The 17,429-nt window shown below is 48.0% G+C and overlaps 1 protein-coding gene across 1 annotated transcript in view; it reads left to right on the forward strand.

Moving 5' to 3' along the window:
* Positions 1-17,429, forward strand: part of ARHGAP10 (Rho GTPase activating protein 10) — a 293,594-nt gene extending 276,165 nt beyond the window's left edge. Inside the window, exons 24-26 of the mRNA XM_023513448.1 lie at positions 3,764-3,898; positions 5,081-5,172; positions 16,699-17,429. Coding sequence (XP_023369216.1) covers positions 3,764-3,898; positions 5,081-5,172; positions 16,699-16,787 — 316 coding nt within the window. The 3' untranslated portion in view covers positions 16,788-17,429. The remainder of the gene's footprint in view (positions 1-3,763; positions 3,899-5,080; positions 5,173-16,698) is intronic.

Genomic DNA, 17,429 nt, shown 5'->3' on the forward strand with positions numbered 1-17,429 from the left:
CACCCTTGGCTGGGGTTTTCTGTGAACCACAGAATGTAAAAAAATGATCTTAGCGACTGTTTCCTTAGTTCTTTCTTCCAAGGATGATACTGGCAAGAACTGTGGAGGGCGAGAAATTTTATCCTGTTTGCAAGTTGCTCAATTACCCTGCTAGGGTTTTAGGGATGCTGGGGCCAGGTAACACCTGAATGTCACAAGTCACAGGAGAGAAACCTGGAGCTTAGAGAACCCAAATCTTTTTTGTTAGGTAAGGCCTGCTCAGAGAGAGAGAGAGAGAGAGAGACAAGTATCTTAGGAAAAACAGTTCAGAATAAAGGTGACCAGTTCCTCTTGCTCACTAGATGTGCACAAATATAAGAGATTGAGGGAGAACTGTCTCCTGACAGTTACCTGGCTAGAACCATCCTAGATGTGTAGGAGAAATGGCTAATTCATTACCTACACGGATGCTTCACTGTGCACAGTTCTCTCCTGCAGCCCAGCGTGAGGAACAACTCTTAGACCTTTGCTGTGGGCCACCGTTCTGAAATATCTAGTGTTCCTTCAAAAGGTTTCAAATAAGGGAAAGAGAGTATCAGAAACTCTCTTCTGTAGCTAATATTTTTCTCTACTGCTTTTTGAGGGGAAAAAAAGGGTTTTATTATTTTAAAGAATTAAATATTTTATAAAAAATTAGATTCTTATCTCCCCCTTAAAGAATTACCCAAATTTGGAAAGTAGTAGATGGTTATATACATATACTGTATAATGAAGCTCATATTTAACAATGGTTTGCCTTGAAAAAAAGAGAGACCTCCATGGCTGAGCTGTGAACTCTTACCGTGACTTGCGTGTATTTATGTATTCACTTCTCGCCTCAGCCCCACTTGATCTCAGCCAGCAGGCCTGTGAAAAATTTCATCTACCCAAGCAGCTGCGCCGCTGCCTCCCAGACCTTGTTGCGCAACACAGGTCTCCTTTTTCACCCGCAGGACCTTCTGCTTCCTCTCCCCAGGCTGTCTCCAGACATGCGTTTCTGCCACTCCTTATGAATAGCCCCACACCCGCTCTGTGTGCCCATGGGGAATTCTGAAATCCAAAGAGCAGTATCTAGCTGAGACTTCTGACGCTGTGGGGGGACCCAGGGAACTCAAACACAGAGACTCAGGTTAAGTGGGAAGTCTGGAAGGCTATCTTGGTGAACCGGCAAATGCCGGATCTTATAGCATATGTAGCATGTATATATGTGACCACAGCTGAAAGATCACAGGAAACAAAGGCTCATGGTAAGAACTTGACCTTGGACAAGGATTGTTAATTCTCCTGTTTGGGGACAAGATAGGGAAAGCCCAGTTGAAGGACAGGCAGGCTTTTACACACACCCGTTCTTTTTAATTTCTAAAAACTTAGGGGTTCATGGGCGGCACCTGTGGCTCGCCGGCCCCATATGCTGGAGGTGGTGGGTTCAAATCCAGCCCCAGCCAAAAAACTGCAAAAAAAACCCAGACAAACAAACAAACAAAAAAACAAACTTAGGGGTTCGTCCCTTCACATGTTCACAATAACTCAAAACACTCAGGGTGTTTTTTTTTTTTTTATTAAACCTTAAAGATGCAGAGATTAAATAGGTAATAGCTGTCAAATTTATGAAGTTTATTTTTAAAGGGTCATATAAATATGGTTACATTGTTACTTTATCTTCATCCCGTTTCTATAAGCAGAGGGATGGCTGTCATTTACTCACCTGTTTATGACTAGGAGGAGTTGATGGCACCCCTTCCAGGCACCTTGAGTAACTGCTGGGAGATAACCCTGCAGTTGTCCAACTGCTTGCAGCCTTAAATTCCCTGCCAGAGATTCATTCACCCTTTCCTCTCCTTTCCTTCCTGGTTTTTTTTTTTTTTTTGAGACAGAGCCTCAAGCTGTCCCCCTGGGTAGAGTGCCGTGGCATTACAGCTCACAGCAACCTCCAACTCCTGGGCTCAAGCGAGTCTCCTGCCTCCGCCTCCCAAGTAGCTGGGACCACAGGCGCCCGCCACAACGCCCGGCTATTTTTTGGTTGCAGCCATCATTGTTGTTTGGCGGGTCCGGGCTGGGGATTCGAACCCGCCACCTTAGGTGTACGTGGCTGGCGCCTTAGCCGGTTGAGCTATAGGTGCCGAGCCTCCTTCCTGGTTTTTAAGACAACATTAAAGGTTCACTTTTTGCTGAAGAACTGGGGGACTTCTGTGGCTGGTCATTTTAGAATTTATAGGTATCTTGGTTGGGAATGATATAGGTTTTATGACTCTGGAATTATAAATAAATTCTTCCAAAAATGATGATTTTTAAATGCTTCCTCCTCTTTTTTTTCTCAACAAAAGATGAGAAACCTTCTGTATAGTAAATATGTATCAAGTCAATAGTGCACCTGATTTATAAAATTCAGTTTTGGTTTTGGAACTTCTAAATGGGTTACTCAGATGTTGGTTGAAGGCTTCATGTCCCTGGCCCTCTGGCTTTGGGAGGTCTAGAAAAGGAGTTAAAGACCTGATCTCACCTCAGAAGCAAGACAGATATCTAAAGGCATTGGGGCACAACCGGTGCCAGCCTGCCCTTTCATCCATTGGCGTGACAGGCTGTCAGAGGTGGTGTGTGGGTGGAAGAGGCCACAGGAGGAGTTTAGGGCAGCAGGCCTAGGGCTGAGCTGCAGAAGGGCAAGGTTAGAGCAGGCAGAGGGAGGAGGAGATACAGGGCGGGAGCCCCAGGAAGCAGGGCTGGGGGCAGACGGGGGACTGCTGGGGCTGGTGGGCGGGGTAGTGCCAGGTCGTGAGGAGAAGCATCAGGTCAGAGGTTGCTGCTGAGGGTGGCTGCTTTGGAGCAGTGGAGGCAGGAGACCACCCTGGTGATGAACATGGCATGTGCTCTGCTGTAGAGGAAAGAGTCAAAGATCATGCTCAGGAATGTGGAAGGGCAAGGAGGTTGCCCGTGGAAACTGGTTTCAGCTGAAGAGGGTGACTGTGAGGTGAAGAGCCTCTGGGCACAGCAGACCTTGAATATGTAGGTGTTGAAAATGTCAGTGGATGAAACAAGAAGCTTCCAGCACTGTGCTTTTAGACGGAACATTATAAACCATCTCCATAGGCCTCCAGTTCTGAGATCATGGGAGGTTAATTCTGATCAACACATATTCACTGAATTCTTCCCCCATCTTTAAAGGCCCCTTGAGGAGTCTGTTCACTTGAGGCCTTTAGATGACCAGAGATTTTTGCTGTTCCTTAGTTTCTCCCTCTAACTCTTAGTCTTTGGCTTTCTCTAGATAAATCCTGAATCCCATGACAGCTTTATTTTTTGAGTTGCCAGATGTATGACCAAGCACTTTAACACATTAAAAAGGCCGGCCATGTGTTGATTTTTTGTAGCTACAAGTTATGGGCTTGACTCTAAGTAGTGATTTTCCTTATAAGCAGAAAAAGAAATGAATACCTTGAAAGTCCCAGTTACTTCTTTGAGTAATTCTAGACTCTGGTTCCTAATCAGTGAACTGATATATGGTGCTTAGTACAAGGTGAGATCTTTTCCAGAAACCTTGAGAAGTCCCATGAGATGTCTCGGCCAGTTTGGGGATTATTGGTATCTATAGTGTGGGCTGTAGCCCTGGGAGGATGCAGAGAGGACTCTGTCCCTGCAGATCTGGGGACATTCGGGAGCTAAGCATTCTCTCCATTTAGGATTGGGATGTTGGGCGCTTGGTGTTCTGTGGCCTTTTCACTATTAACCCTGTCCTTTAAATTTCTACCCTTAGCCCAAGTCAGACCCGATCCTCTATGGTCCAGTGGCTAAACCCACAGTCTCCAACCACACCAAGCTCCGACTCGGCTGTTACACCTCCTTCACCCAGGTCGTCCCCTTTCGCCATAGTGGACAAGCCTCCTGAAGGGTACGTGGTTTGGAGTCTAATGTGGAATAATGGGTGTGGCACCCACAAGAGGCTTGATAAACCCAAGCAAGTTCCTGTTTCCTCTGCTAGAAAAGGCTCATCCAGGCTCCTCTGGCATCCTGGACTTCATGGACAACATTTATAATCTTGTTTCAGGGCTGTGCCTTACTCAGTTTAATAGCAAGTCTGTTCCTTAGAGAAATTTGCCTTATGTGAGACCTGCTTGAACCTGCTCTGTCTTTTTGGGGTAGGTTGTGCATTTATGAAACTACTTACTTGGTAAGAACTTCCTGTACAGGAATGTAAAGCACAGTCTCTGTTTTAAAGGAGGGCAGATGGGCCCTGCAAACATGAATTTGCACAGCAAATGGCCAGTTCTGTAAAGGACAGGGTGGTGAGCCCTTTAGCAAGCCCTTCCACCTGGGTGTCAGCTGAGGCACTTCTTCCTACCAGAGGTTCCCCTGCTCCCCAGTGAGGCGGCAGGATGTTTCTCCTGCCCTGACCGAATGTGGCTAAAGGCACGATTTCCATCTTCCCCCAGTGTGTCCTACTCCCACAAGGGCACAGAGGATGTTTTGACAGATGGTGAGAATTTGAGCCTGGTGTGCCCCTGGGGGCGAGGGGGTCTAAATGCAGAAGTCCCAAGTAAAAACACGTCCCTTCCAGAGTGGGGTCTGGAGCAGGTCGTCATCCCAGATGGACGTGGGTCAGCGTTTCATCGCTGCCCAGGCAGTGTGGCTGAGGCTCTTCCCTCTGATGGCTGAGCTGGGTCTCTGGTTGCGGTGCTGTTTCTTTTCTTTCTTTCTTTTTTTTTTCTTTTTTTTTTTTTTGGTGCTTTTTCTAACAGAGGAGCCGAAGTGCTTGGTAATAAACACGCCCTGTGGCTCTGACGGTGCTGAGCAACAGGGTGGGCATCTCACCAGGCAGGGAGGAGAATTAGGTGGAGTGGTTCAGCCACAGCTTCAGAGAGGCTCCCTAGGGGAAAGGTTTGCATGTGAAACCCGTCATTTACTGGACAATCAAGTACTATGGCTTTGCCTGGTGTTCATTTCCCTGTTCATTTTGTTGTTGTAGGGACTTGCCCCACGGGTAGCGTGTAAATGAGATTTGGGGGATGGGGAGGTGAGGTTTCTTTCTCCCAGTGGGTCTCATTTTCTTCTGTACCTTTCTGCCCCCTTGCAGCATGACCAGTCGGAAGGCTCGAGCGGTGTATCCATGTGAAGCAGAGCACAGCTCGGAATTATCTTTTGAAATTGGAGCAATTTTTGAGGACGGTAAGTGTTAGTGGGAGCTTTAGGATATGCTCTGTCACCCCAGAAGAGCGACAACACAGAGCAGTCACAGATAGCACTGTGGTCAGCAGGACCTTCTCTCCCTGACGCTTCAGACAGGAGAGAGCTGGTGGGTTTGGCTTCCCGATGCTGAAGCCAGGGGGCCGCGTGTGCAGCTGGAGTACAGTCTGCCCCCTCCTTCATCGTCCCCCAACCCTTCTAGCACTTGTGGGTCTTCATTTGGGGCCTCTTCCTCCAGGTGGGAAGAAGCTGGTGCCACTTGGAGTGAGGAGGAATTTCTCATCTACCTCCTTCATTTTGTTCTCCCAGCGTCCCCAGCCAAGCCTCCTGAACGCTTCAGGTCTGCCAAATCTTGAGTTATCAGAGAAGAAATACTATGTTCAAAAACCGTTGATTTCTATTTCCCTGACCGTTTCTGTGCTTTAAATTTTTGCTGATTGAAATGGTGTGTGAATCTCCAGCTACGGCTATTGACTTTGTGTATCCAAACAAGAGCGTAGATTTTTGAGTGTTTGATATTCATACACATTTAGGAGCTATGCCTGGTTTAATATTTTAAAAAGTCCTCCTGTGGTTCAGTGTATGTATTTCCCTCCACCTCCCCCTTGATTTCTTTCCTCCCAGTCCCTCCTGCTTATTATGAAATTCATTGGTTGCTGTGGAAACCGTGATGTCATGTGTGGGTGGAGCTCCCCAAAAGAGTTCTGGGGAAGCAGTGGGAACCTTCGATGCTTGGAATGAAATGGTTGATTAGCCAGAATGTGTGGAATTTATGGCATATATCGACACGAGGCTCAGTGGTGTATTGTCAGTAATGCGGCATTTGCTGACGATTGTTCTACAGAAAGCAAGTTGCCTCATTTAGAATAGATTTCTATACGTGTGTGATAAGTACTCTTGAGAGCCAGAAACTGTCAGAATACAAACAATAAAACCCCACATACAACAGAATTATACTTTGTTGAGAAATTTTGTTCATACACACGTGTAGTTTTGCCAGGAAAGTGTGGCAGAACAGCTGCCTGCTCCAGGCCTGTCACATCTCAGCACACCACATGCCTGCAGGGGAAGCTGAGATGGTCGTATAGGCCCTCACGCATCTGAGATAGGATGATCAATTTTTATTTTGTGTGATTAGATGTATTAAAAAGTCTCTGAAATCTCTTACTCAGCATGCTTTGTGAAGCAGCTACCTTGGCAGAAGATACATCTATTAGGATGCCTTAGGCTGCAAGTAACAAAAACTAACATAACTGGCTACTCAGTCATGAAAATGGTTCAGATAAAGCTGGGCATGGTGACTCATGCCTATAGTCCCAGGTATGTGGGAGGCTGAGGTGAGAATATCACCCGAGCCCAAGAGTTTGACGCCAGCCTGGGCAACCTAGCAAGATCTCATCTCTCTCTCTCACACAGAGAAAGGATTAGTTTTATATAACAATAAGTCTGGAAGTAGGGAGCTCCAGGGTTTATTAATTCATATTCTCAAAGATGTCATTAAAGATTACTGAAGTATTTCTGTCTTTCTGCTCAACCATCTTCAGCACGTGGACTTGGGCCTCTGGCTGGTGGGGACAAGATGGGTGCCACAGTTCCGGGCATCATGGTGACATCTCAGTTCCCACAAGAGGGGATGTCTCATCCTTGTATTTGCTTAAGAATGAGAAATTTTTTCTAGAACTTTCTTAATAGTTTACCAGCCATTATGTCCTAGTAGCCAGAACTGGGTGGCAGGGATTCAGACCAATTGAAATCCCACTCGGCAAAGGATATCTCCTGTAGGTGTAGAGCCATGGGGATGAGGGTCAGTACCTAAACTAACGTGGATCTGCCAGCTTCGGTAGAGGGGAAGGGCTGGTAGGAGATTTACTAAGAAGACTTACTAAGTTCTTCAGCCCATAAGGCGCTAGATGACTTTCAGGGGTCTTCCTAAAAACCAGAATGTATACACATACACACACGTACCAGTGTGTGTTTTTGGAAGAGGAGAGCCATTAACCACAGGTAACCATGGAGTATGAACTCAGTGGCTGTTTTGTCTGAGATCAGCTCTTGGCTTTTCTGCTTTCTGTGTGACCCTGAAAGTTTCCTTAAGTACTGTCTACATCAGATTCTTTATCCTCATCTCTGGAGATGTCCTCAAGATTGATGCTGCATCAAGGTAGCATTTGGAACTGCTGGAAGATGAGCTTTGATGCCATAGACATTGTGGGGATATGGCTGACCATAGTTCCACACTGGGGATGGGGTGGTACACCATGGACATGGCTGCCTTTTCAGCCCAGTTACGTTTCCCTCAGATTCTGTCTCTGTGGTGCTGGTGTCCACGTCTGCCTGGACTTTTCTGCTCTGGGTACCCAGATGTCTCAGTAGTTGCTCAGTCCCTCCTCCAAGCCTGGCCACTCTGAGAATGCCTTGAGGGTGCACTGATGCCCTCTCGCTACCCAGGCCTGTGAGCGGCTCTTTTCATGTGAACGACCTTGTCTGACAGGTGGCTCCCAATTCTTTTGTAGTGGTGTGTTCAGACTGTGAGAGGTGCTCAGAGCCAGTTTCAGACTTGCTGTTTAATAAGAATGGTTTTTAAGAGGCACAGTAAGTTGAAGGCCCTTAAATAGGGTTCATTCTTTTGTGTGTGTGTTTACACCTTCATCTTCTGGGCATAATTGATCTCTTAGCTAGTTAAAAGTGAATTGTCCAGAACACATCTTTTTTTCTTTCAGACAGAATCTCATTTTGTTGCCCTTGGTAGAGTACTGTAGCATCACAGCTCACAGTAACCTCAAACACTTGGACTCAATCCATCCTCTTGTTTCAACCTCCTGAGTCGCTGGGCTATAGGCACCCCCCACAATGCCTGCCTATTTTTAGAGATGGGGGTCTCTCTTTTGCTCAGGCTGGCCTTGAACACCTGAGCTCGAGTGATCCACTCACCTCAGCCTTCCTAAGTGCTAAGATTATAGGCGTGAGCCACCGCATCCAGTACAGGGAAATGAACACCAGGCAAAGCCACACCAGAACATATCCTATGAAGCCTTTCTTCAAATGGCTGTGGGGTCTTCCTTCTGACAACTGACACAGAGTGAGACAGACTGGTGGTCCTGTGGAGCCAGGCCGAGCTTTGAGCAGCCACTGTTTATAATTCAGCCCATGGGAGTGTCACCAGAAATACTTTGTGTCCCTGAATTGCCAAGGTATTTTTTCTGTGTTCACTTACCCATTTGGAATCTCCCACCGTCCAGAGATGCTCTTACAGTACAGGCAACAAAGGAAATCTGTTTATGGCATTCCGCGGCCTTTGGAGAAAAATAAAACTGAGGTCAGAGTGACCCCCGGGCCACGTTGTCAGTAGTTCTGTGGTTTGGAACGTGGACAACAGTGAGAAACCTGAACCCAGAGTGTGGAAGGCAAAGGGTCTTTAGTAATTATGTAGCTGGATGACTGTTGCTTGTTCTTTGCTCTTACTGGGTGGTCCTGGGCTGAAGTTATGAGTTCCAGTTCTAGGCTGAAGATTTGCTTTGGTCGTAGACACACTAATCTTAGCTGCTGTTCTGGGAAGTGCTGCCCACGTGTCCCCAGGGCGAGCAGTGTCTGTCAAGTCTCAAGGCAGTAGACATTCCTGTGATTGCCAGAGGGATATTTCCTTTCCTCTGGGCCTGGGGAACTGAGGAATATATTTTGTAGGTGTATGGCCTGTCCTGCTCCTTTTCCATACAGCTGGCCCTGCAGCCAGGTGGTTACCAGGGCTGACCTTCAGGGGGGCTCCCAGGCCTCTCAGCACCAGCGCTGGCTGAGCTATTTGTTTCTACATGAAGACGTGATCATGCTGCTGCTGGGGGAGCAGGTGTGGCCCAAAGTAATCCTTAAAAGCCTCTGGTGATTAAACTTTAATGAGTCCGAAAGACACAGAATAATCTTTAGAAAATAATTGGGCATTATCTTGGAAAGTTGATCTTATGGAGACCCCCAGGCTAATAGTATGACTCCTACATATATCCCTAACATGGAGGAATCTTAGAAAAAAACGTTAAGTGAAAAAAAAAAAAATAGAGTGCTGGATGCCTAGATATTACGTGATTCTGGTTGGGCTCAGAAATATGAGAAATCTAAAGGATATTATTAGGGATATGTACACATGTGATAAAACTATGTTAGTCATAGCTGGGGTAAGAGAAGAGGAAAGAGCATTCAAGCTACTGATACCCCGGGGCAGGGAGGGGTGTGATACGGGGAGACTGGACACAGCGCAGGGAGGGACACAGGCCTCCCTAGTGCCACACTGCTGTTCTTGAATGTGGGTTCCTAGCAGTCACGGTACTGTGATGATGCTGCAGTCATGTAAATATTTGCCACATACATTGTTTACATTGTGCTGGGAAAAAAAAAAAAGAAAAAAAAAACCCTGAGCCCAGATTCTGTTCTGGAGATGGCTTCTCACAAATTATTATCACTAGCTCAAGTGTCTCTTTTGTCATGGGATGGTATATTATGCTGACGTGGCAAAACCCTGTTTGGATGGCTACTAGCAAAAAATGTGGAGAACAAGGGTCAGACGCAGTGGCTCACACCTGTAATCCTCACATTCTAGGGGCGGTAAGGTGGATGGATGCTTGAGCTCAAGAGTTTGAGACCAGCCTAAGCAAGAGCAAGACTCTGTCTCTACTAAAAAAAAAATTAGAAAAAAACCAGCCAGGTGGTGTGGCACACGCCTGTAGTCCAGCTGCTTGGGAGTCCACGATGCTGCTGAGGCAAGAAGATTGCTCAAGCCTAAGAATTTGAGGTTGCTGTGAGTTATGATGCACCAGCACTCTACCCAGGGCAACAGAGTGAGACTCTGTCTTAAAAACAAAAAAGGCTTGGTGCCTATAGCTCAGCGGCTAGGGCACCATCCACATACACCGAAGCTGGTGGGTTCGAACTCAGTCTGGGCCTGCCAAACAACAATGACAACTACAACCAAAAAATGGCCAGGCATTGTGGTGGGCACCTGAAGTCCCAGCTACTTGGGAGGCTGAGGCAAGAGAATCGCTTGAGCCCAGGAGTTTGAGGTTGCTATGAGCTGTGATGCCGTGTACTCTACCGAGGGCAATATAGGGAGACTCTGTCTCAGACAGACAAACAAACAAAAAACCAGGGATGAGGATGTGGAAAAATGGGAGCTCTTGTGCATTGCTGGTGGGACTGTAACAAGGGACCGTCACTGTGGAAGACAGTATAGTGGTTCCTAAAGAAATCAATCATAGAAGCACGATATGCAGTTCCATTTCTGGATATGTACTCAAAATAATTGAAAGCAGGGACTTGCATAGGTATTCGCACACCCATTGGTCACTGCCACGTTCTAGGCAAAAGGTGGACACAGCCCAGATGTCCACGAGCAGAGGAATGAATAAGCCGGGCAAAGCCACACCAGACACATCCTGTGAACTGCGGTCCATACACACAAAGGAATTTTGTTCTGCCCTAAAAGGAAAGAAATTCTGACACAGGCCATGATAGGGATGAACCTCGAAGACACGATGCTGCTGAGCTAAACGAGCCACCAAAGGATGGGTATTGTCTGATTCCATTTACCCGCTGTCCAGACGGCAGGTTCATGGAGATGTGCTGTAGAATAGAGGCCACCAGGGGGGCATGGTGCGGGGGTGGTAATGGGAAGACACAGCTTAACAGCTACAGTTTCAGTTCAGGAAGATGAAAAGGTCCTGGCAATAGCAGTGATGGTTACACAACATTGGGGTTGTACTTAATGCCACTGAATTCTATACTTTAAAATGTGTAAAATGATAAACCTTACATTGTATATTTTTTAGTACAATTAAAAAACCCCATAATACCCAGGGGTGTTGGTGTAACACACATGAGGTTGTTGAGGCCGGGCAAGTCGCCTGTTCTAAGTGGCAGAACGGGATCTGTGGTGGGGACTTCCCCCTGTGCCTGGCACGTAGTTGGTGCTCCCAGTCCTGGCAGGTGACTGCTGTACTGTCTGCCTCTGTGTTATGGAGGTTGGATGAACAACTGGCTCCCCACAGCCTCCTGGGGTGACTCTGCTCCGCTAGGAGGTTGTGGCTGGGAGTGAGTGAGGAGAACGGTCTGCAATTCACTTCCCTGCTCCTTCCTTTTGTCTGCTGCCTCTGGAATGCCGGTGATCTGCTGCCCCTCGGTGCTGGTCTCTGCCCCACACCGGTCTTACTCCATCTGTGGTCGCCTCCCAGCACGAGGCTGGCGAGGGCTCTGGGGCTAGAGGAGAGTGAGACTGAATACAGCCAGCCCGTACCCCGTATGGAAGGGAACAGGCAATGACACAGAGGCTGCTGTGTCTCCTGTCTGTAAAAAACGGACAAGTAGACCCCCGCTGTGCTCGCAGATAGTTCTGGGGCGGAGGCCGCTCCTGAGCTCCCGCCAGATGATGCATGCTGCCCCAGTGGCAGTGCCCTACCCTAAGGGGGCTATTAGGAGGCCAGTGACTGAATGCACAGATGTTCTTCAAATGTTCACAAGTGAGCTGTTTTGCCAAGGAGGCATCTGTGGCAGCTGTGGGGCAGGGGGTTTGAGGACATGGGGTCTCACAGCTCTCGGTCAGCTGCCATGCTGATGTGTCATGGGAGCCTGAGGCCCTACAGCCAGTAATTGGACACCTAGAAGTATTTAGAATCCAGCTACCAGAAACTATAAGTGACACCTGTCAAAATAATGCTGAACTCTGAAACTTTCTTTAAAAATAAGATGAATAAAAATAGCCCTTTTCTCCTGGGGGAGGGGAGATGCTACCAGGTCCCTGGCCGTAGCTCTTTCCTGTCTCATGTAACTCCCTGCGTTCCTCTTTTGAGAGGTGTCTGAGTGCTCTGGGCCTGAGCCAGCCTGCGGATAGAATAGAGGCTTAGCTACTGTTAGCTGTGATCAGAGTTCTTCTGGAAAGGCAAGGTCTGTTCTAAAAACATGGAATTCTGGCCCTCCAGCCAGCCTGCCTGGATTCAGTGCTCACGTGCTCCTGGGACTGTTCCAATCATTGAGTGACTTTGCATCAGCACCTTCTGGGCGCGGGGAACAGCTGCCAGGAAGCTGGAAGCCCCCAGGGCCTTTATTATCTCTGTCATCTAGTTTACCCTTTCCCGACTGGGACATAAACATCTAAACTGCTTTTGTTCATCAGGGGTGGGTTACTTGGGGTTATGTTTATTGGCACGAATGGTCATTACACTTTTATCCAGTATAGCAACGTAGTCAGATTCTACACAACTTTTAAGTAGAAAGCAATAAAATGAAGATAGCTTGTTTTTCTCACCTCCAGAGAGCACCAAGCATGGGGTACAGGCCAAGTCGGAGTATGGAGTATTGTGGGGGGGTTCTGGGGGCAGGGAAGCCTTGGAAAAGGGTTGCGGGTCTTTGAACACCCTTGTCCCCTGCTCGGTATTTACAGGATGAATGAATGACGGGCAAGAGGCACTTACCTTCTGTTTTGCTTCCAAATAATAAATTTCCTTCCTTACTGTGAACGTGACATGGAAATGTGGTGTGTTCCTGGCATTGTTTTGATATAACTTGTGTCATTTTAATATTTGCAGCAACTTATTTTTTTTTTTGAGACAGAGTCTCACTTTGTTACCCTTGGTAGAGTGCTGTGGTGTCACAGCTCACAGCAACCTCAGACGTTTGGGCTTAAGCTATTCTCTTGCCTCAGCCTCTGGAGTAGCTGTGACTACAGGTGCCCACCACAACACCCGGCTATTTTTTGTTGTAGTTGTCATTGTTGTTTTAGCTGGCCTGGGCCGAGTTCCAACCTGCCAGCCTTAGTGTATGTGGCTGACGCCGTAACCACAGTGCTATGGGCACTGAGGCTTTGCAGCAACTTCTAATGAGCTATCATTCACAGGTTATGAAGGAGATAAGTTGTGTAGATTTTCTTCTTAGGTTGAATTTGTGTGTAAGTGGAAACAGGTACATTTCCCTACTGCCTGTAATAGTCCCTGTTCGTAAGTGTGAATCGCACATAAGTTGGATGTTTGTGACTTGGGGTCTTTCCTTGCTTTTGGAAAGTGAAGCTATGTGAGATTAGGCAGGGCCATATTCATTAAAAAGCCAAAATTAAAATAAAAAATAAAAATAAAAAGCCAAAGTTCTTGGTGGGACCACACCTACGGTGCACCTTACAAGGGTACATGTGAAATTTACTTGGTGTAGACTATAAATGTCTTAACACAATAACTAAGAAAATGCCATGAAAGCTATGTTAACCAGCTTGATGAAAGCATTTCAGATTGTATGTAAAACCAGCACATTGTACTCATGATTGCGTTAATGTACACAGCTATGATTTAATTAAAAAAAAAAAAGAGCCAAAGTTCTACCAGAATCTTGGGAACTCTAAATCCTATCTCATTTCCATGATATTCACTGTCTCTTGCAGTAAAAATCTTCCCCCAAATAAGATGCTCTCTCACACCTGAAACTGCCTGTATTAGCAGTGTCCAGAGAAGGAAGCAAGAGGCATGCACTCAGTGTGTGAGAGAGACAGACTTATTTTAAAAAATTGGGTCACGAGATTGTGGGGGCTGGCAACCCAGGACCCTCAGGGCAGGTCGGCAGGCTGGAGACCCAGGGAAGAGCTGCAGTTGTAGGGTGGAGGCAGAATTCCCTCTTGTTGGGGAAGGTGGGGGCCAGTCCTTGTTCTGTTAAGACCTTCAACTGATTGGACAAGGCCACCCCCATAATGGAGGCTAATCTGCTTTACTGAGAGACTACTGATTTAACTAATTGCACCTAAACCTCTGGAATAATCGACCAAATCTTCACAGAACCAGTTAAAAAATAATGTTTGACCAAATATCTGGGTACCGTGGGGAAGGTTTGAGGAAGCAGTTTGATAAACTAAGTCCAGAGAGGAGGCTGAGAATGAGCATTTTGGGGTTCGAGGCTACCAAGAGAGGCCAGATGGTCAGAGAGAGAGGGAGACCCTCTCAGGCCTCATCTGCAGTCTCTGAACCCTTTCACACCTGGCAATGGGTGCTGTGGACCCCCCCACCCCACACCAGCCCTTGGGTATTACAGGAGCCCCCCCGCTCCCTCCCCAAGTCAGCACATTTCTCTCCCTACTGCCTCCTGCCTTCCAGGGAGGCGAGGGCTGAGGAGGTGGTGGTGGGACGTGGGATGTAGGATTCCCAGCCTGCCCTTAGTTCCCTATTCAAACCTTCTCCCCAGCTTTGTGGGAAATCACTTTTGTTTGCCTCTTCTGTTCAGCCTTCCTTTGATTAACCCTCAGCCTATTTGCACAAGTGCATGTTTGTGTGTGGGCAGGAGAGGAAACAGCACACGCAGGTTAGTTTCACATCAGCTGTTTCACTCCTCACAGCAGGCCCTGCAAACTCAGTGCTTGGTACCCTGTTTTGCAAGTAAAGAGCTGGATTTCCCAGGTGCACCCAGCTAGCCAAGAGTCTCCTCCAGGCCTCTGACTTCAGCCCCAGGCCCCTTTCCACTCAGGGCTCATACTGCACACAGATGGCATTGCCAGCTTGGGTATTTGGATGAAGTGAGAAACCTTTAAAATTCCTGCTCTGAGGAATGGTGTGAGGGTAAAGGTCAGTGAGGGTAGGAAGAGAGCAACTGGCTGCCAGCGCACGTTGAGAGCATGTCTCGAATTCATTTGCTTATTCATTCATTACACAAACAATCAGTTCTGACCCTGTGCTGGGTGATGGGGAACACAGGTCTCATGCTACATGTTGTGTGTGTTAAACGCTGTCATCTTACAGCCCAGGAGCGAGGGAACCTGGCTTACATACTCCTGGGTTTTTCTCTCGCTCTCAGTCTCACTCTCCCTCTGTCCTGCACACAGGACATGTGTGATCCGTAACTGAGGCCCCTGACCTGGTCTGGAGGAGTCCCAAAGGGACGGGGACCCTGAAATTGGTATCTCAAGGATGAGTGACCACTGGCATTGTCCAGAGAGAAGGTCAGGGAACAGCATCCGGGGCCAAGGGAGCAGCTATGCAGAGGCCTGGAAGCTTTCCAGAAACTTTGTTGCACATGAGTCAGTAACAGAAGGCCCAGGCAATGCAGACAGCTAGAATGTAGGCTTGCTTCATTCCAGGGACAGAAGAGCAAATGTTTACCTTGTTGAAAAGGATGGTTAGAATTGGATCTTCAGTGTCTTCCAAACGGCGGGTTGCTACATATGAGTGGGCCATGAACTCGGTTTGCTGAGTTCCCGTCAGCATTCACAAAAGAATATGGAAAAATAGAGAAAGAGAGCATTGTGCATAGTGAGGGTAGGCTTTGTTTCATGGAACTTTTGCATGTTATATGCATGTATGCATGTTCTTGGTTTTTGTTTTTTTTATAAACACAGTCTTACTTTGTCACCCTCCATAGAGTGCTGTGGCATCACAGCTCACAGCAACCTCCAACTGCTGGGCTTATGTGATTCTCTTGCCTCAACCTCCCAAGTAGCTAGGACTATAGGCGCCCAGCACAAGACTAGGCTATTTTTTGGTTGTTGTTGTAGTTGTCATTGTTGTTTAGCAGGCTGGGGCTAGGTTCCAACCCATCAGCTCTGGTGTATGTGGCCAGTGCCCTAACCACTGAGCTACAGGCACCGAGCCATGTTCTTGGCTTTTGATGTAAAACCATTCACAAGGCTGTGGTCAGAAGCTACCCGCTCCTGAATTGCTGTGCTGGGCGAGCCCAGGCCTCCCCTCTTTCTTTACGCACATGGGTGCCTCTCCTGCTCCTGAGTGTGGCTGGAGGTCTGAGCTGGGGGCTGCCCACAGCTGAGAGTTATTAAATGCTTCTATATCAATTCCCAAGGTTTGGTGAGGAGTGTTTGGACCCTGTGTCTTGTGCTGTCCAGTCTGGATCTTTATGGACATCTCCAGTGTGCCAGGCACTGTGCCAGATGTGCCAGGCCTTGGCCTGACCTTAGGAGCTCCCTGTCCAGCGTGGGAGTCAGACCAGGAGCCAGATGATGCTCATGAGGCTTGTGATCTCTGAGAAGGGTTGAGGAGGCCTCCCCAGAGGAGGTGGCATACAGTCCGGTCTCCATAAAGAGGAAGAAGTACCTGGTGAAGGGGTGGCATTCAGAAGGCACTGCACACGCAAGGGAAACAGGAGATATGCTAGAGGGTTGTGACAGGCTCCTGGAGAGGTCAGACTGGTCAGGAGCTTGGGTTTGGTTTTAGGCAAGGGAATGACGTGATCAGCTCTGTATCACTCTATATCCAGAAAGTACACGGAGCAACTTTGTGTGTAGTGGATCGGAAGAGGACAGACTGGAAATGGAGAGGCCAGTTAGGAGGCAGCTCCAGGAAGCTGGTTGAGGACCGTGTGGCTAAACCAGGGAGCTGAGCCTGTCAGTAGCCCTTGCACAAACTTTGTGACTGAACATCCCAGAAACGGGCCCATTCTCTACTGGCCACCCTGTGGTTGAACCTTTAGGAGACACAGCGGTATAGTGAACCCTCAGGGGCCTTCTACCTTGGGGCCTTCTGTTGAAAAGTGATTTCTCTTCCTTTTCAGTGCAAACCTCAAGGGAACCTGGCTGGCTAGAAGGGACTCTGAATGGCAAGAGGGGGCTGATTCCACAGAACTACGTCAAGCTGCTGTAGCCCCGGTCTTTGAGAGCCTCATGTGACCCTGGTACCCAAGGACCTGCCTGCAGGTGGTGAGCTGTCTTCCTCCCCCTAGGCCGCACCCCCAACCCAGCCACCTCCACTCTCGGGAATCACGGATCACGATGGTGGTGGGGGGCACATGCCACACAGAACTGTGTAGATTCACGCATCAGGGGAAGAACATCGGGATTAGCAGAATGGACTTTTCATTTGTCAAGCATCAGGACTTGTGACTTTTAATTAGCCAGCCTATAGAACGAGAGGGAGGGTGGCAGTCTCACCACCAGACCTCCTGAGCTTCCCTCTCCTCCCTGCTCCCATGCACCTGCTGCTGAGATTTAAAGGGAACTGTACTTCCTCACAGTGTTACATTTTCAGGGTGCACGCTTGGCTCTGGCCACTCCTGTGTGGCGGGGCTCCTGGTGCTAGGGGGAATGGTCTGGAGAGAGGCTGTTCCCATGCCTGCTCCCTCCCAGACCGCCAGCCAGGGCCCCGCGTGCACTCCGCCCAGATGGAGCACACCAGCGTATTTATAACAGGCTTCTCGCTCGTGCTCCTCACCTGTGTGCTGTTTTCCAAATACCACCTTGTTTGCCTCAAGGTCTCTGTAAATGAAATAAAATGTAATTTACTATT

This window comes from Otolemur garnettii, unplaced genomic scaffold (assembly GCF_000181295.1).
Source record: "Otolemur garnettii isolate 467f Iridium unplaced genomic scaffold, OtoGar3 scaffold00041, whole genome shotgun sequence".
NCBI classification, from domain to species: Eukaryota; Metazoa; Chordata; class Mammalia; order Primates; family Galagidae; genus Otolemur; species Otolemur garnettii.